A 19,277-nucleotide genomic window follows, 5' to 3' on the forward strand; every position below is an offset into this window, starting at 1 on the left:
CCACTTTGATTACGGCTTTAAAGCCTTTGAGCGTCACACATTAGTGTTGCATGCGATTGACACTCTGTTGCATCTCAGTGTCGGGTGTGGAGCTTGTTTCGGTCGGTGCAAACGGACACAACAGTCTCAGACAAAGACTCTTTGACTTTAGGATGAACACAACTAATCTCATGACACGTCTGATTGATAACATCTCTTCTGGAAAATTGGATCATCTCTGGGTTTCATTCCTCTTTGGGACGTCACACTGGAAAATCGGTGGATAAGGCTTTTAACAATAGCTAACAATGCACCACTGCTTATGTGTCCTGCACATGTCTGTTTGTCTTTATCAGTCACGGTGTCTATATGTGGTAAATATGTACAATGTTGTGAATTTAAAACAGTGATAAACCTGCTTGGACCCATCCCTGACCTGCACAAGTACCTGAGAATGGCTTCATATAGATAAACTATAAGGAGCCGGAGTTCAAGTTCCAAGAAGAACAAATTAGATCCTGTTCAACCAAAAAAACATGAAAACATACGTAGTCCTGATCCCCTCATGTGATGTGGGATGTTTCAGTATTTCGTACCTGTGCAGGCATCGCGGATGGTCCTCAGGGTCATGACTGGTCACTTCATCTGAGGTCTGTAACAAGAGTCTGCATGGGATGGCTGAACACACAGGAGATAACACGAGGGACCCAAAGTCAAGACGAGTTTGACGTCGAGTCGACAGCTAAATTGTTCTTCCGTGATTTGGTTTTCCGTAAGGCAACGGCAACGTTATGCTAGGTCATCAGAAACACGCTGTGTGTTGAACCTTTGTCCTGGATGGTCGTCGCTCCTCGTGTTTTCCATTGCTTCATTGCATTGGAAATAAGGAGCGGCTTGTCATCGGGCTCTCTAGAGTAATCGAGAAGAGGGGCCACCCCTAAACATGCATGACGGACTCTTCCAGATCCAAGATTTGACACCACGGTTTCAAGTAGCAATTGGCAACAACAACCCCTTTATACTCCATTTGTTGTGACTATTTTTTTCTTCAACAATCAAATTTATGTCAGGTTTAATTGTGGTACAGGTAAATGTCCACCGACGGGGGTTGTACAGCATGTCTGGGACTCCACAAGATAGGCGTTACCCCAGCAACCAGCCTCCAAGGCAAATTAAGAACAACACTTTGGGAAATCCTGAGGAAATCTCCTTGGTTCAGCCTACATGCAGTATGATGTGTTTTTCAATGTTGTTGTTGATTTGTTCACTGAATGTTACTCGACACGTGCAATGATATGCCGGCACGAGTTCTGTGACTACAGCCTCTGTCTTTGTCTCACGTGGTTAACGCTTTCACAAGTTCCATTTTGTTTTTGTTTTGTCTCTCTCTCTCTCTCTCTCTCTCTCTCCTCAAAGCGCAAGAATCAGCAGACCTAGTACTCTTAATTGATGGATCACAGAACGTGGGACCGGCAAACTTCCCCCTTGTGCGCGATTTGGCTCTGAGAATCATAGAGCGCCTCGATGTGGGCAGGGACGCCATTCGGGTGGGCTTGGCCACGTACAGCGCCATACCCGAGATAAAGTTCTATCTAAATAGCTATTACAGCAAATCATCGGTCCTGGATGCCGTGAAGGGCCTGACCTACTCGGGGGGCGATGAGTCTAACCTGGGCGCTGCCTTGGAGGAAGTGGCCGAGAGGCTTTTGAGCGAATCAGCTGGGGGCAGGGCAGAGGAGGGTGTACCCCAGATGGTGGTGATTGTCGGCGCCGGGCCGTCCACCGACGACACCGGTGTCGGGGACCGGGCTCTCAAGAGGGCCGGCGTTATCACGTTCGCCGTGGCGATTGGCGACACTGCCACGGCAGATCTCGAAGCGATCGCTACAGATAGAAGTTTTGTGTTCCCGGCCACCGATTTGAGCTCAGTGACAGACACGGGGGACCAGCTGCTCCCGTACATTTTCGGGGTGGTCCAGCGCACCATTATAGTTCAGAATGAGTTCACAGAAGGTATGTAACATCTCTGTAAATGTTGGCGGGGGCATTTCGGTTATGGATGGGGACCCACAAAGTAGCAGTTGTCATGACTTTATTGAAAAAGAATGAGTACAATTAATAACATTACCTATGAAATGTATTCATACCCACTACATAGTTACCATTTTTCACTATTGATTAAAATCGGGCAACATAAATTCCATTTTGTGATAAAGAGCTATGAATCTTTTTCAATAGACAGTATGAATGAATCCCTTTAGGTTTCTTGAATAACTTCACCTTTATGAGTCAAGAGGCAGCCTCGGGACATGATACTGCCACCACCGTGCTCAATGGACAAGCAAGTGCCATGAAGGTTTTAGCTGTAAAGTTGTTTTTTTTAAATGTTTGCTTTTTTAGATTGACTGCACATTAATTTCGTTATTTAGTAAATTATCACCTGAAAATTCTAATGATTTTGAGAAACTTTTTTTTCCTACAAATAAATAAAATAAACATAGGTGTTGATACCTTTATAGACATTGTACAGTTTGCATAATAAGATACCAATCTTCTCAATATAGTCATTTGATATATTAGTTGTCCGTATTGAAGTGGCAGTAACACATTTAATTTCAAAAAATTGAAATGGTACTTCTTAAACTCTCCAACATGACTTTCCGTGTGCAAAAAAAAAAAAGAAGCTTTATTTGCATTTTGGCAGATTAGAAATTTAAAACAAGGTCAGAGCTAAACCGAACCATTCTTAAGTTCTTAATGAACTCTTTATCAGGTTCAGATGATATAGTGCGTTTGAACAATGACCTGTACTCCTGAAAAAAAAAGGCATAGAATTGCATAACTGGTTTGGCTCACTCACTCACCATCACTCCAAAATATCGTGACATAAAACCAAATAAAGACTCCATGTAAAAGTTCCTTCTTCAAATTGATTGTTCCAAAGTAAAATTTTGTATTACGGTCCTTGCTCATTTAAGGATTAGTGAGAAGTAATCAAGTTTATATATAACTTAGATGTTATGAGTTCTTCAGTCACTGTTTCATTTACTAATTTATGGTTCTTCTTGTTTTCAGTTTTGGTAACTGGAAAACGGGACATCATTTTCCTCATTGACAGCACGATTGGCTCAGCAGCCATCAACGCTTTACGCGAATTCATCAAGCGGTTTGTCGAGAGAAGAATCATTGGCACAGATGCCGTTCAAGTTGGCATTGTCCAGTTCAGCACTTCTCCGAGACTCGAGATGGACCTCAACACCCACGCAACCAAGGAGTCACTGATTGCTGCTTTGGGCGCCATCAAACCAAGGGCAGGACCGACGATAAACATCGGCGCGGCGTTGGAGTTTGTGCGGGCGAACATGCTACGGCCCGACAGGGGCAGCCGTATCCAGCAGGGGGTCCCCCAGCTCATTCTGCTGGTGACCAGCAAGAGGTCCAGCGACAGTGTGGACGGGCCGGTCCGCGACCTGCGGCAAATGGGCGTGTTGACTCTGGCCGCAGGCTCGAGGGCCGCCGACGAGCAGGAGCTGAAGCAGATCGCCTTCACCGACTCCCTGGTGTACATGACCCGAGACTTCCGGACGCTGTTTCGAAACCCAAGGGAGATCGCCGATGCGCTCTCGACTCTCGCCGGCGTGGTTGTGACTGAAGTGCCCACTGAGCCAGGTGAGGTTTGCGAAGCAAATGTTTTAATAGTTGCCTCAAAACCTACGGTGAATATGAATACCGTATTTTCCCCACTATAAGGCACCTAAATACCTCTAATTTTCTCAAAAGCTGCCAGTGCGCCTTATATATGGAAGAATTGCTCTACTCCAGACTGCTATTTGACAGCTGAACAACCAGAAGCTTTTATTTTGACAACTGGATCTTCAGAGCGGACGACACTCCACACAACACCTTCATCACTCATGGTTGCACACCAACATTCTAACAAACCAAAATAAACTAGATGAAATAATGACTCCCTAAACTGGGGAACAAAAACACATAAACACAATCAACACAACACCAAGCCCAACAACAACCCACAATAACCTCCAACAACACAAAACATGAATTCCCATCATGCCTTGCATCCTGAGCTCCTCAGTGCAGCCGATAGCTGCAATGAATTATGGGAGTTTCTGTTTGTGGTGTTTTAAATGCAATTATTGGGGGTTCTATTTGGTTTGTGGTGTCGGTAATAATTGTGTTGTGTTGTGTTTTTGTTGCTTAGTTCATGTAGTTTAGTTTATTAGCGGTAGTTGTAAGTTGTCAACCAGCAGTGAAGAAGGTTTTGTGTGTAGTGTCCTCCTGGCATAGGCTGCAGGTAGGACTATCAAAATAAAGCGTGTGCACCTCTCTGGGTGTTAGAATCAGTGGAAAATGTAACCTAATGGCTTTGAGCTATAAAGGTTATGACCACTGGTCTATTCCATGCGCCTTATAATGCGGTGTGCCTTATATATGAACAAAGTTGTAAATTATGTCAATCAATGTAGGTGTGCCTTATAATCCGGTGCCTTATAGGGCAGAAAATACGGTATGTCAAACACAAGTAGTAATCATCTGTTTCTAATGCTTTTTCTCTTGCAGTGGTGGAGATAACCACGGTGCAGACTCAAAAAGTGGTCCGAGACATTGTCTTCCTCGTGGACGGCTCAACCTACATTGGCAGCACTAACTTCCCTTACGTGAGAGACTTTATGATCAACGTAGTCAACCAGCTGGACATACGCCCCGACAGGGTCCAGATTGGTCTGATGCAGTTTGCCGAACGACCAAAAATTGAGTTTTACCTGAACACCCACAACAACAGGCAGGACATCGTGAATAAAATCTCTCAACTCAGGCTGACTGGAGGTTCAGTTTTGAACACAGGAGCTGCAATGAACTACGCCCTGAACAACATGTTTAAACAGTCAACCGGGTCTCGGAGGAGGAGCGGGGTTCAGCAGGTGCTGGTTCTGATCACCGGCGGCCCTCCGCAAGACGAGGTTAAATCTGTCGCTGATAAACTGGCCCTGGGCGGCGTTTTGACGTTCACGGTCAGCTCCGGACAAGCAGATGAAAACCAACTGAAGACGGTCGCCTTCGTCCCGGATTTGGCGTACAATGAGGGACGATTCTCTGATGTGCCGGCGCTGGCTGAAGCCATCATGCCCAAGTTGATAACAGTGGTCGGTGATACGGACGTGACAACGTTGCCAGATGAAACAAGTTCGTTTTGTCTCTTTTCGCACACTTTTAAGTTAATGTATGAATAAAAAGGGTCCGTGTTAATTTGGTTCTTCTTCTTCTTCCCTCAGCTGGAGAGGAAAGGGACGTTGCCTTCCTCATTGACGGCAGAGACAGCGTTCGTACTGATTTCAACTACATCCGGGATTTTATCATCAAAGTACTTGAGCCGCTTGACATCAGCGGTGACAAAGTGAGAGTTTCAGTGGTTCAGCATAGCGAGCAGCCAACCCCAAGCTTCTATCTGAACACGTACAAAACCAAAGACGAAGTTCTGAGAGCAGTCAACGGAATGGCGCTGGCTGGCGGGCGGAGTTTGAACACCGGCGCCGCTCTGAACTACATGAGAGACACCATCTTGTCTGAGAGCTACGGCAGCCGGGCGACACAGAACGTCCCCCAGTTCCTGATCCTCCTGACGGGAGGGAGGTCCACGGATAGTGTCAACGAGCCCGCTGTTGCCCTGAAGACGGGGGGGATCGTGCCGTTTGGCGTCGGCGTCAAGGATGCAGACCCCAAGCAGATCGCAGCCATCTCACACAACCCTTCGTTCGCCTTCACTGTGAGGGAATTCAGTGAACTCGGCACCATCCCCCAGAGGATCAATAACTATGTGAGCCTCCCGGCGAACCAGCTCACCCTCGTTCTGCAACAAGGTAGGAAAAAAACCACCCAAAACAACCCCCTTTTGTTGATTGGTGCTTTATCAGCATAACTGAACCTGATTTGTTGTGTCACAGCACAAATTGATGCTGTGAAAAGAGATATTGTGTTCCTCCTGGATGGCTCGGATAACACCAGAGATGGATTTGCAGACATTAAATTGTTTGTTAAGAGCATAGTGGAGAGCCTCAACATCGATGAGAGCCACGACCGGGTCTCTGTGGCTCAGTTTGCTGATAACACCGTGGTCAACTTTTATCTAAATTCACACCAGACCAAAACAGAGAGCGTGACCGCCATAGATAACTTGAAGCACAAGGGTGGCCGGCGCCTCAACGTTGGTGCAGCTCTCCAGTTTGTGAGGCACAGAGTCTTCACCTCCTCCACGGGGAGTAGACGACTCGAAGGAGTGCCCCAGATTCTAATTCTGCTCAGTAGCAAGCCGTCCGCCGATAACATCAGAGGCCCGGCATTCGCTCTCAAAGAGCATGAAATCGTGTCGATCGGGGTCGGAGTGGGACAAGCTAAACGGGCGGAGTTGGAAACGATTGCTTTCCAGCCGAGTTTCACACACATGGTCTCTGACAACTCCGAGTTGCCCTCAATCCAACCACAACTTCTCGATGCACTGAACATACACAAAGACGCTGGGGAAAGCGTCAATGGAATCCCTGATTTAGTAGGTAAGAAATGCACATTTTCTATGTTATTCCTAAATTGTGAGTCGGTGGATGAACACTAAATGTTTGGCTTGTTGCTGTTGCATGTCATTCACAGTTATTCTGAAAATATCTTTCTTTTATCTGTTCTGTATTTCTTTTTTTTTCCTCTTTTCTCTCTAATTGTCCGCTCTGTGCTTCAAAGATCAGTCAACAAGGTTTCTTTTATGTCATTTTCGGGAGAAAAACAACAACTTTAGCACTTGTTTAGATTTAGCTCACTTTTTTTAATTTTTATTTCTGAGCTGTTAAATTTTGCTCTTGTTCGTGAATCCGTATGAAGAAAGTCTAAAACATGCAGTCCGTGATTCCTCTTTCTATCTGTCCATATGTGACCTAGTTGACACACGGACTGATAAGAGGGATATAGTGTTTCTCCTTGATGGCTCGGACGACTCCAGAAATGGGTTCCCAGCCATTCGGGAGTTTGTCCGAAGAATGGCCGAAGAGCTGACCTTCAGCGAAGACAAGACTCGTGTGGCTGTGGTTCTGTACAGCGATAACAGCAAAGTTTACTTCAACCTAAGATCTCACAGATCCAAGAAGGCCGTCGTTTACGCCATCAGGAGTCTTCGACACAAAGGCGGAAGACCTCGGAACACTGGCGCGGCGCTAAAGTTTGTTCAAGAGCAAGTTTTTACTGCTTCGTCTGGAAGTAGACGCACGGAAGGAGTCCCACAGATTCTTTTTGTCCTGACCGGAGGCCCATCCAGCGACGACGTCTCTTCTGCTGCATTGCAACTTAAGCACTTCGGTGCTCTGTCTTTTGCTATCGGAATGAAAAATGCAAAATTGGACGAACTTGAGAAAATAGCCGTTTCCTCCAAGTTTCTTTTCAACTTGCCTGTCTTTGGTGAACTTTTGTCCATTCAGCCACAGATAGCTGCATTTGTCCAGGGGGAAATACAAACAGAGCCCCCTACAGCAGTAGGTAAGACATGTCACCGATTCATGGTTGAGAATCAGACCTCCTGCTCGGTTTCTTGAACATCTCCTTTTCGAAAATGTGAATTGCGATGAAACTGCATCGACTTCTAAGACTGACAGCCGATCAGTTTCATGGTCCTTACAGTTTCTTCACTGACGGGACGCAACTTCCTGGTTACGTCGTTTCTTGTGGCTCTCAGACGTTTGCCCCTTTTCCTTCAGAGAGCTGTTCTACGATTTTTCAAGCTCCATCTTGAGCCAATGATAATCTCATCATTGCCTAGGTAGTTAAGCAGTGGCTTCCTCCATCTTTTTTCGTCAAAGACCATCTTGTAGTACTTTAGAAAGCTTCTTCATAATTTTTTCCCTCTCGTATTTAACATCTTATCCACAGTAGCACATTTTGAATTTCCCTACCTGCTCTAATGGCTTTGCCGACTTTGCAATATATGATATTTGCATCAAACTACAATTTTAGCTTCTGTATTATGTGTGACTCATAAAATCCTGTTTACTTTCTTTTCTAGTTGAATTAGATTCCTCTCAAAGAGACATTGTGTTTCTGTTGGATGGGTCAGATGACACAGAGAATGACTTCCCGGCAATGAAAAGATTTGTTCAACAAGTTGTTGAATTGCTCAGTGTTGGTGAAACCAAAGATCACATTTCCGTGGTTCAGTACAGCAAAGAGCCGCAGACGCATTTCAATCTGATCACCTACACGGAAAAAACAGATATTCTAAATGCAGTCCAACAGTTGGACCATAAAGGGGGCCGAACCCGCAACACTGGTGCCGCTCTCGACTACGTGAGGAAAAATGCTTTCACTCAGTCCTCAGGAAGTCGGCATCAGGAAGGGGTCCCACAGATATTGATTCTGTTGAGTGGCGGAAGATCTCAGGATGACGTCACAAGTGCCGCCGCTGCACTAAAACAAGAAAACGTTGTGCCCTTCTGTGTGGGTTCGAGAGCTTCTGACATACTTGAGCTTCAGATGATTGCTCATAACCCTTCCTACGCCTTCTCCGTGCCCCAGCTTGCCGATACTGGAAATATCAACCAACAGCTTGTGTCATTTGTGAAAAGGGTGCCTCGGCAGGAACTCAAAATAAAGCCAGACAATGTGTTAGGTAAGGCCTTCCACCCAATGACCGACCGAGCCGTCTTTACATCCATACATCTAACATGAACTTCCTCCCATTTGTCAAGGTTCCACAGGTGAAAGCGATCCCACTCAACACGACATTGTGTTTTTACTGGATTTGTCTGACGACATGCAGAGTGACTTTCCAGCAGTGCGTGACTTTGTCAAGAGAATAGTGGGAAAACTCAGTGTGGATGAAAACAATGTTCGTGTTGCGGTGGTGCAGTACAACAGAGAACCCTCCTCTGAATTCCTTTTAAACACCTACCAAACACAGCAGGAAGTCGTTGACAGTGTGTCAAGCATGAGGCCCAAAGGAAGTGGACTTCCTCACACTGGCGCCGCCCTGCAGTACGTTGTGGAAAATGTTTTCACGGCGTCGTCTGGAAGTCGACGCCGCGAGGGCGTCCCTCAGACTCTGGTACTGTTGACTGGTGGACGGTCCAGTGACGACGTCAGAAGTGCCACGGGAAATTTGAAAGAAATCGGGGTGAAGCCGTTTGTGGTGGGAATAAAGAATGCAGACCTCCTCGAGATTCAGTCTATCTCGCCAGATGCCCACCGCGTTGTCTATCTAGCAGATTCTAGTGAACTGCAAGGCATTGAGCAACAAGTAATCACTACCGTCAAGAATGAAAGCCCTTCTATCAAATCAGCATCGTCGGGTAAGATTGATTTGGAACGGTTGGTCATAATGCGGATAACTGATGCATGGTGTTGTTTTTTTTTACATTATATGACATAAATGATACATGGAACCAAAAGCGTGGGACAATAGCACTTGAAATAAATGTCCACAAAGCATTTACATTACAGACATGTTAGATTTCAGACTAATAGGTCAGTGGCTGCTCAGTAGCATTGAGAAGACTGTTGTAAATATAAATCTTTGGATATTTTATTCTCGTCCCGTCCAACAAAGAAATCTATGATCAAAAGTTGTGATTTGATTATTATCACGATTATGCTGATGATAATATTTTTTTTTTTACAATTTTGTTAAGAACCCATTTTTCTTTAAGCTGTTCTGGCTAATCCCATTAGTAAATTATATGCTGAAATAATTGCAAAATTTCATGGCCAACCAATTTGTTCAAAATCTTGTGCAATTACAGATTCCAGTGGAAGAGACGTTGTTATTTTGCTTGATGGCACTGATTATTCTCAGCAAAGATTTCCAGATATCAAAGACTTTGTACAGAGAATTGTGACGGACCTAAGCATTGATGAAAACAAAGACCATGTGGCTGTGGTGCAATACAGCGACACCGCAGAAATCAATTTCAACTTGAAGCAGTACAAAACAGCCGGTGATGTTCTGGAAGCCGTAAGAGGTCTGACTCACAAAGGAGGTTCTCCTCACAACATCGGCGCTGCTCTCCAGTATGTGAGGGAACGGGTAATTACACCTGAATCTGGAAGCAGACGTCTGGAGGGAATTCCACAGATACTCATACTGCTGAGTGGTGGGCGATCCGCCGATGACATAAGAGACCCGGTTCGAAGACTGAAGGAAGTTGGTGTCATTCCGGTGGTGATCGGTACAACTGACGCGGACACCCTTGAGTTACAGACAATATCCCATGAACCAAATTATGCATTCTCAATTGGCGATTATCAAGAACTTCCTTCTGCAAAGCAGGATGTGTTGTCAGTATTGAGAGGGGCTTCACACCGTGTGGACGAAACTGGTCCCACAGTAGGTCCCGGTAAGATGGATGTTTTTTTTGTTTTTTTTTAATGTGACAAGGATAAAATTCTATATTTATTATCAGCCTCTCACTGTTGCCTCTTGCTTATAACTTTCAGACTACTATTTTACCTTTGTTTGTCTCCATTCTCTTTGTTGCAGAGTCTAAGAAAAGGGATGTAGTATTTCTTATTGATGGATCATATGACGCACGAAATGGCTTTGAAGAAATACGAAGCTTTGTTGAAAAAATTATTGAAAATCTAAATGTGGGAAACAATAAAGACCGTGTGGCTGTTGTACAGTACAACCGTGATGTCACTCCCAATTTCTACTTGAATTCCCATTCATCCAAGAGTGATGTGCTCAGTTCCATCCGGACGATGAGACATAAGTTAGGACGACCCCTGAACATCGGGAGAGCGCTGGAGTTTGTCCGAGACAGTGTTTTCGCGGCTTCAGTTGGGGGCAGACGTGCTGACTCGGTGCCCCAGTACCTGTATGTCTTTAGTGGTGGCAGGTCAGGCGATGATGTCAGAGGACCGGCCACGTCACTGAAAGAAAATGGAATCAAAACTTTCAGTATTGGAACAAAGAATGCTGACACTTTGGAAATGCAAACCATATCTTACACACCAGCACAATATTTCTATGTGCCCGACTATAAAACTCTGAAAAGCATCCATCCATCAATAGAGGCCATGCTCAGGGGCACTCAAGAATCAACAGACCTTTCAACCGGCGTTGGTAAGACATTTGAAAAATAGCATTGCTTACAAATGATTGCATCTGCTGTGACTGTCGGTGCGGAGATGTTGGTTTCAATCAACATGTGTTTGTGTCCATTTCAGACACGTCAACTTTGGCACAAGTAGATGTCCAAAGTGCAGACATTGTGTTTCTCCTTGATGGGTCTGATGACATGAGATCAAGTGAGATGCAAATCCTGGAGTTTGTCCGGGAGTTTGTCAAGCAGATTGAAATTGGACCCCAAAAAGCACAAATTGCTTTGATCCAGTACGGCACAGAACCCACAGCTGAGTTTCTGCTCAACAAATATTCACTCAAAAATGATATCTTAAAACATCTGAGCAATGTACAACTCAAAGGAGGATTAACTACCAATACTGGCGTTGCCATTGAATACGTGAAAGACTCCGTCTTCACGGCTTCATCTGGAAGCAGAGCCCAGCAGGGGGTTCCACAGATCCTGATCCTCTTAAGTGGCAGAAAGTCAGAAGATGACGTTACAAGTCCAGTGGAAAGGCTGAGAAGTGATGGAACTGTTATTTTTGGTGTTGGAGTGAATAAAGCAGACAGGCTCGAAATGGAGCAAGTGGCTCCGAGAGCAGAGTATTTTATGAGGGAGAGTTCTGACTTTCCTGTTGTGAGACAGCAGTTGCTTTCAGTTATTGCCTCTCTTCAAGGTTCTAGCAGTCCTGCTGTAGGTGAGTAAAGAGGAACACTCAATTGTTTCAATAACGATATGTATTTCATGTCATTGAATCTATCCACATGAAATTAATTCGGTGCCTCACAAATTTTATCTAATTGTCAAACTTTTCAGGTCCAACATCAAGAGTGAACAGAGACATTGTGTTTCTCATTGATGGTTCTGATGACGTAAGGACGAGATTCAATGCAATACGTGAATTTCTGGTGAAAATAATTGAGAGCTTTGGCCTGGAAGAAGGAAAAGATAAAGTTGCTGTTGTACAGTATAGCAACAGTGCTGAACTCAGTTTCAGTCTGGATACGTACACATCAAAAGCTGATGTCCTGAAGCACATTGCGAGCCTCAAACCAAAAGGGGGAAGGCCTCATTACATTGGAAAAGCTCTCCAGTTTGTCAAGGACAATGTCTTAGTTGAAAATGCTGGAGGTCGATCTCGAGAGGGTGCCAAACAAATACTTGTTGTTTTGGCTGGGGGACGATCAAGAGATTCTCCACGGGGACCTGCAAATGTGCTAAAAGCTGCAGGAGTTATTGCATTTGCAATTGGGTCAAGATCGTCAAATTCAGCTGAAATGAAAGTCATTTCCTCAGACCCAAATTACATTCACACAGTTCCTGACTTTGCAAGTCTTCCTCTCATTCAATCAAGTGTGAGTAGTCAACTCAATGAAATTGGAGTTGATGAGGAAACACAGGAAGGTAAGATTCATGTAGTTAAGATATTTAAACATATTTGCAAGAACATTAGTGTGACTGTCAATTATCAAGGCTAGCTTTTCTTCACATGACCTTGGGGCAAAAAATGGATGACTCTACACTTGAATTAATACCCCCCATCTTATTTTCCTTAGTGGTGAGAGCAGCACCAGGAAAGGATGTTGTGTTCTTGCTGGATGGATCCGATTCTACTAGAGCTGGATTCCCAGCTATGCAAGACTTTGTTGAAAGAGTAGTGCAGACGCTCAGTGTGGATGACAACAAAGACCGCGTGTCAGTGGTTCAGTACAGCAGAGACCCAGCTGTCCAGTTCTACCTGAACACGTATACGACAAAGAAGCAGATCCTTGACACTGTCAGAGGTTTGAGGCACAAAGGCGGACGACCCACCAACACTGGAGCGGCTCTCCAGTACTTGAGGGACAACGTCTTCACGGCCTCTGCTGGAAGCAGACGTCTTGAAGGCGTTCCACAGCTCTTGATTCTGCTGAATGGTGGAAAGTCCTTTGACAGTGTGGATGCCCCAGCCTCTGCCCTCAAACAGTTGGGTGTGTCTGTCGTTGTAATTGGAACCAGAGGATCTGACAGCAGAGAACTGCAGACGATATCCCAGGACCCAAGTAACGCTCTGACTGTGTCTGACTTTACTGAGCTCCCCAATGTACAACAGCAACTGGAGTCTTTGGTGGAGTCTGTGGTAACTGATGTCATCCCAGAAGTACCAACTGAATCTGGTATGTCAAACACACTTTTAGCTCGGTCAAGCGGCTTGCAGACAATTTTTGATTCATAATTGCAACAACTGACCAAGCAATACACTTGATTAGATCCATATGTGCAATTTCAGAGGGAGTAGTAGCTTTAGAACTATCATGGAACATAAACAGCAGCTGTTGACTTTAAACCTCATCTATTATAGTCTGTCAGTCCAGTTAGGTCATGAGCATACTGTTATCAAATACCTTCATTGTTTTCATCTTCTTACTTTTCTCAGCTGACACTCCCAAAAGGGATATTGTATTCCTGCTGGATGGTTCTGACAGCTCAAGGAATGGCTTCACTGCCATGCGTGATTTTGTTGAGCGAGAGGTGGAGAAACTCAATGTGGGAGACAACAAGGACCGTGTCTCTGTGGTCCAGTACAGCAGAGACGCAGAGGCCCATTTCTATCTGAACACATACAACACAAAAGAGGATGTTGTTGATTCCATCAGAGGGCTCAGACACAGAGGAGGAAGAACCCTGAACACCGGGGCAGCCCTCCAATATGTCAGGGACAACGTCTTTACTAACTCCTCAGGGAGTCGGCGCTCACAAGGTGTTCCACAACTGTTGATCCTGCTCACTGGGGGAAGGTCCTCTGACAATGTGGATACCCCAGCCTCTGCTCTCAAGCAGCAGGGCGTCATTGTCGCTGGCATTGGCACGAGGGGTTCAGACAGTAGAGAGCTGCAGAAGATATCATCTGAACCAAATTATGCTCTGTCAGTGTCGGACTTCAACGACCTCCCCCGTGTCCAAGAGCAGCTGTCCACTGTATTGAGCAAAGTTGTAGTGAGGGCCACGCCCATGACACCAACAGTGACTGGTAAGAAGTACACCGATTTTCACTTTTCAAGCTCCAACTGGGGTGCAATTTCATTCATATCGAAGCATGTGGGACGAGTTTTAATTCATGTTCCATCGCTATATAAACACATTTGTAAGAAAGTTATAATGACTGTCAATTATCAAGACTAACTTTTCTTCACATGACCTTGGGGCAAAAAAAGGTTGGCTCTACACTTGAATTAATACCCCCATCTTATTTTCCCTAGTGGTGAGAGCAGCACCAGGAAAGGATGTTGTGTTCTTGCTGGATGGATCCGATTCTACTAGAACTGGATTCCCAGCTATGCAAGACTTTGTTGAAAGAGTAGTTCAGACGCTCAGTGTGGATGACAACAATGACCGCGTGTCAGTGGTTCAGTACAGCAGAGACCCAGCTGTCCAGTTCTACCTGAACTCGTATACGACAAAGAAGCAGATCCTTGACACTGTCAGAGGTTTGAGGCACAAAGGCGGACGACCCACCAACACTGGAGCGGCTCTCCAGTACTTGAGGGACAACGTCTTCACGGCCTCTGCTGGAAGCAGACGTCTTGAAGGCGTTCCACAGCTCTTGATTCTGCTGAATGGTGGAAGGTCGTTTGACACTGTGGATGCGCCAGCCTCTGCCCTCAAACAGTTGGGTGTGTCTGTCGTTGTAATTGGAAGCAGAGGATCTGACAGCAGAGAACTGCAGACGATATCCCAGGACCCAAGTAACGCTCTGACTGTGTCTGACTTTACTGAGCTCCCCAATGTACAACAGCAACTGGAGTCTTTGGTGGAGTCTGTGGTAACTGATGTCATCCCAGAAGTACCAACTGAATCTGGTATGTCAAACACACTTTTAGCTCGGTCACGCGGCTTGCAGACAATTTTTGATTCATAATTGCAACAACTGACCAAGCAATACACTTGATTAGATCCATAGGTGCAATTTCAGCGGGAGTAGTAGCTTTAGAACTACCATGGAACATAAACAGCAGCTGTTGACTTTAAACCTCATCTATTATAGTCTGTCAGTCCAGTGAGGTCATGAGCATACTGTTATCAAATACCTTCATTGTTTTCATCTTCCTACTTTTCTCAGCTGACACTCCCAAAAGGGATATTGTATTCCTGCTGGATGGTTCTGACAGCTCAAGGAATGGCTTCACTGCCATGCGTGATTTTGTTGAGCAAGAGGTGGAGAAACTCAATGTGGGAGACAACAAGGACCGTGTCTCTGTGGTCCAGTACAGCAGAGACGCAGAGGCCCATTTCTATCTGAACACATACAACACAAAAGAGGATGTTGTTGATTCCATCAGAGGGCTCAGACACAGAGGAGGAAGAACCCTGAACACTGGGGCAGCCCTCCAATATGTCAGGGACAACGTCTTTACCAACTCCTCAGGGAGTCGGCGCTCGCAAGGTGTTCCACAAATGTTGATCCTGCTCACTGGGGGAAGGTCCTCTGACAATGTGGATACCCCAGCCTCTGCTCTCAAGCAGCAGGGCGTCATTGTCGCTGGCATTGGCACGAGGGGTTCAGACAGTAGAGAGCTGCAGAAGATATCGTACGAACCAAATTATGCTCTGTCAGTGTCGGACTTCAATGACCTCCCCCGTGTCCAAGAGCAGCTGTCCACTGTATTGAGCAAAGTTGTAGTGAGGGCCACGCCCATGACACCAACAGTGACTGGTAAGAAGTACACCGATTTTCAGTTTTCAAGCTCCAACTGGGGTGCAATTTCATTCATATCGAAGCATGTGGGACGAGTTTTAATTCATGTTCCATCGCTATATAAACACATTTGTAAGAAAGTTAGAGTGGCTGTCAATTATCAAGGCTAGCTTTTCTTCACATGACCTTAGGGGCAACAAAAGGATGGCTCTACATTTGAATTAATACCCCCATCTTATTTTCCCTAGTGGTGAGAGCAGCACCAGGAAAGGATGTTGTGTTCTTGCTGGATGGATCCGATTCTACTAGAACTGGATTCCCCGCTATGCAAGACTTTGTTGAAAGAGTTGTGCAGACGCTCAGTGTGGATGACAACAAAGACCGCGTGTCAGTGGTTCAGTACAGCAGAGACCCAGCTGTCCAGTTCTACCTGAACACGTATACGACAAAGAAGCAGATCCTTGACACTGTCAGAGGTTTGAGGCACAAAGGCGGACGACCCACCAACACTGGAGCGGCTCTCCAGTACTTGAGGGACAACGTCTTCACGGCCTCTGCTGGAAGCAGACGTCTTGAAGGCGTTCCACAGCTCTTGATTCTGCTGAATGGTGGAAGGTCGTTTGACACTGTGGATGCGCCAGCCTCTGCCCTCAAACAGTTGGGTGTGTCTGTCGTTGTAATTGGAAGCAGAGGATCTGACAGCAGAGAACTGCAGACGATATCCCAGGACCCAAGTAACGCTCTGACTGTGTCTGACTTTACTGAGCTCCCCAATGTACAACAGCAACTGGAGTCTTTGGTGGAGTCTGTAGTAACTGATGTCATCCCAGAAGTACCAACTGAATCTGGTACGTCAAACACACTTTTAGCTTGGTCAAGCGGCTTGCAGACAATTTTTGATTCATAATTGCAACAACTGACCAAGCAATACACTTGATTAGATCCATAGGTGCAATTTCAGAGGGAGTAGTAGCTTTAGAACTACCATGGAACATAAACAGCAGCTGTTGACTTTAAACCTCATCTATTACAGTCTGTCAGTCCAGTTAGGTCATGAGCATACTGTTATCAAATACCTTCATTGTTTTCATCTTCTTACTTTTCTCAGCTGACACTCCCAAAAGGGATATTGTATTCCTGCTGGATGGTTCTGACGGCTCAAGGAATGGCTTCACTGCCATGCGTGATTTTGTTGAGCGAGAGGTGGAGAAACTCAATGTGGGAGACAACAAGGACCGTGTCACTGTGGTCCAGTACAGCAGAGACGCAGAGGCCCATTTCTATCTGAACACATACAACACAAAACAGGATGTTATTGATTCCATCAGAGGGCTCAGACACAGAGGAGGAAGAACCCTGAACACTGGGGCAGCCCTCCAATATGTCAGGGACAACGTCTTTACTAACTCCTCAGGGAGTCGGCGCTCGCAAGGTGTTCCACAACTGTTGATCCTGCTCACTGGGGGAAGGTCCTCTGACAATGTGGATACCCCAGCCTCTGCTCTCAAGCAGCAGGGCGTCATTGTCGCTGGCATTGGCACGAGGGGTTCAGACAGTAGAGAGCTGCAGAAGATATCGTACGAACCAAATTATGCTCTGTCAGTGTCGGACTTCAACGACCTCCCCCGTGTCCAAGAGCAGCTGTCCACTGTACTGAGCAAAGTTGTAGTGAGGGCCACGCCCATGACACCAACAGTGACTGGTAAGAAGTACACCGATTTTCACTTTTCAAGCTCCAACTGGGGTGCAATTTCATTCATATCGAAGCATGTGGGACGAGTTTTAATTCATGTTCCATCGCTATATAAACACATTTGTAAGAAAGTTATAGTGACTGTCAATTATCAAGGCTAGCTTTTCTTCACATGACCTTGGGGCAAAAAAAGGTTGGCTCTACACTTGAATTAATACCCCCATCTTATTTTCCCTAGTGGTGAGAGCAGCACCAGGAAAGGATGTTGTGTTCTTGCTGGATGGATCCGATTCTACTAGAACTGGATTCCCCGCTATGCAAGACTTTGTTGAAAGAGTAGTGCAGACGCTCAGTGTGGATGACAACAAAGACCGCGTGTCAGTGGTTCAGTACAGCAGAGACCCAGCTGTCCAGTTCTACCTGAACTCGTATACGACAAAGAAGCAGATCCTTGACACTGTCAGAGGTTTGAGGCACAAAGGCGGACGACCCACCAACACTGGAGCGGCTCTCCAGTACTTGAGGGACAACGTCTTCACGGCCTCTGCTGGAAGCAGACGTCTTGAAGGCGTTCCACAGCTCTTGATTCTGCTGAATGCTGGAAAGTCCTTTGACAGTGTGGATGCCCCAGCCTCTGCCCTCAAACAGTTGGGTGTGTCTGTCGTTGTAATTGGAAGCAGAGGATCTGACAGCAGAGAACTGCAGACGATATCCCAGGACCCAAGTAACGCTCTGACTGTGTCTGACTTTACTGAGCTCCCCAATGTACAACAGCAACTGGAGTCTTTGGTGGAGTCTGTAGTAACTGATGTCATCCCAGAAGTACCAACTGAATCTGGTACGTCAAACACACTTTTAGCTAGGTCAAGCGGCTTGCAGACAATTTTTGATTCATAATTGCAACAACTGACCAAGCAATACACTTGATTAGCTTCATAGGTGCAAATTGAGAGGGAGTAGTAGCTTTAGAACTACCATGGAACATAAACAGCAGCTGTTGACTTTAAACCTCATCTATTACAGTCTGTCAGTCCAGTTAGGTCATGAGCATACTGTTATCAAATACCTTCATTGTGTTCATCTTCTTACTTTTCTCAGCTGACACTCCCAAAAGGGATATTGTATTCCTGCTGGATGGTTCTGACAGCTCAAGGAATGGCTTCACTGCCATGCGTGATTTTGTTGAGCGAGAGGTGGAGAAACTCAATGTGGGAGACAACAAGGACCGTGTCTCTGTGGTCCAGTACAGCAGAGACGCAGAGGCCCAATTCTATCTGAACACATACAACACAAAACAGGATGTTGTTGATTCCATCAGAGGGCTCAGACACAGAGGAGGAAGAACCCTGAACACTGGGGTAGCCCTCCAATATGTCAGGGACAACGTCTTTACTAACTCCTCAGGGAGTCGGCGCTCGCAAGGTGTTCCACAACTGTTGATCCTGCTCACTGGGGGAAGGTCCTCTGACAATGTGGATACCCCAGCCTCTGCTCTCAAGCAGCAGGGCGTCATTGTCGCTGGCATTGGCACGAGGGGTTCAGACAGTAGAGAGCTGCAGAAGATATCATCTGAACCAAATTATGCTCTGTCAGTGTCGGACTTCAACGACCTCCCACGTGTCCAAGAGCAGCTGTCCACTGTGTTGAGCAAAGTTGTAGTGAGGGCCACGCCCATGACACCAACAGTGACTGGTAAGAAGAACACCGATTTTCACTTTTCAAGCTCCAACTGGGGTGCAATTTCATTCATATCGAAGCATGTGGGATGAGTTTTAATTCATGTTCCATCGCTATATAAACACATTTGTAAGAA

General features: G+C 45.8%; 3 protein-coding genes across 5 annotated transcripts in view; all 3 read left to right on the forward strand.

The window, feature by feature from the left end:
* LOC308131174 (collagen alpha-3(VI) chain-like) overlaps nucleotides 1-19,277 on the forward strand; it is an 83,838-nt gene that overhangs the window by 9,011 nt on the left and 55,550 nt on the right. For 2 of the 3 annotated variants that reach the window (XM_080497791.1, XM_080497790.1), the window contains 4 exons: nucleotides 1,396-1,992; nucleotides 3,055-3,648; nucleotides 4,561-5,184; nucleotides 5,274-5,858. In XM_080497791.1, the coding sequence (XP_080353917.1) occupies nucleotides 1,396-1,992; nucleotides 3,055-3,648; nucleotides 4,561-5,184; nucleotides 5,274-5,858 (2,400 nt within the window). The remainder of the gene's footprint in view (nucleotides 1-1,395; nucleotides 1,993-3,054; nucleotides 3,649-4,560; nucleotides 5,185-5,273; nucleotides 5,859-19,277) is intronic. The other variant, XM_080497792.1, reaches the window with a different exon arrangement.
* On the forward strand, nucleotides 5,949-12,574 carry LOC308131038 (collagen alpha-3(VI) chain-like; the record flags this gene model as incomplete). Its single annotated transcript, XM_080497595.1, has 8 exons — nucleotides 5,949-6,548; nucleotides 8,039-8,641; nucleotides 8,721-9,320; nucleotides 9,771-10,364; nucleotides 10,508-11,092; nucleotides 11,197-11,793; nucleotides 11,913-12,500; nucleotides 12,570-12,574. The coding sequence occupies exons 1-8, from the start codon at nucleotides 6,440-6,442 to the stop codon at nucleotides 12,572-12,574; spliced, it is 3,681 nt and encodes a 1,226-aa protein (XP_080353721.1). The 5' UTR covers nucleotides 5,949-6,439.
* Nucleotides 12,730-19,277, forward strand: part of LOC308131337 (uncharacterized protein) — a gene marked incomplete at both ends in the record, with an annotated part of 33,120 nt that continues 26,572 nt past the window's right edge. The window contains 8 exons of the mRNA XM_080498065.1: nucleotides 12,730-13,138; nucleotides 13,513-14,106; nucleotides 14,336-14,935; nucleotides 15,196-15,789; nucleotides 16,020-16,619; nucleotides 16,880-17,473; nucleotides 17,703-18,302; nucleotides 18,563-19,156. Of these exons, the coding sequence (XP_080354191.1) occupies nucleotides 12,730-13,138; nucleotides 13,513-14,106; nucleotides 14,336-14,935; nucleotides 15,196-15,789; nucleotides 16,020-16,619; nucleotides 16,880-17,473; nucleotides 17,703-18,302; nucleotides 18,563-19,156 (4,585 nt within the window). The remainder of the gene's footprint in view (nucleotides 13,139-13,512; nucleotides 14,107-14,335; nucleotides 14,936-15,195; nucleotides 15,790-16,019; nucleotides 16,620-16,879; nucleotides 17,474-17,702; nucleotides 18,303-18,562; nucleotides 19,157-19,277) is intronic.

Source organism: Blennius ocellaris (genome assembly GCF_963422515.1).
Source record: "Blennius ocellaris genome assembly, chromosome: 6".
NCBI classification, from domain to species: domain Eukaryota; kingdom Metazoa; phylum Chordata; class Actinopteri; order Blenniiformes; family Blenniidae; genus Blennius; species Blennius ocellaris.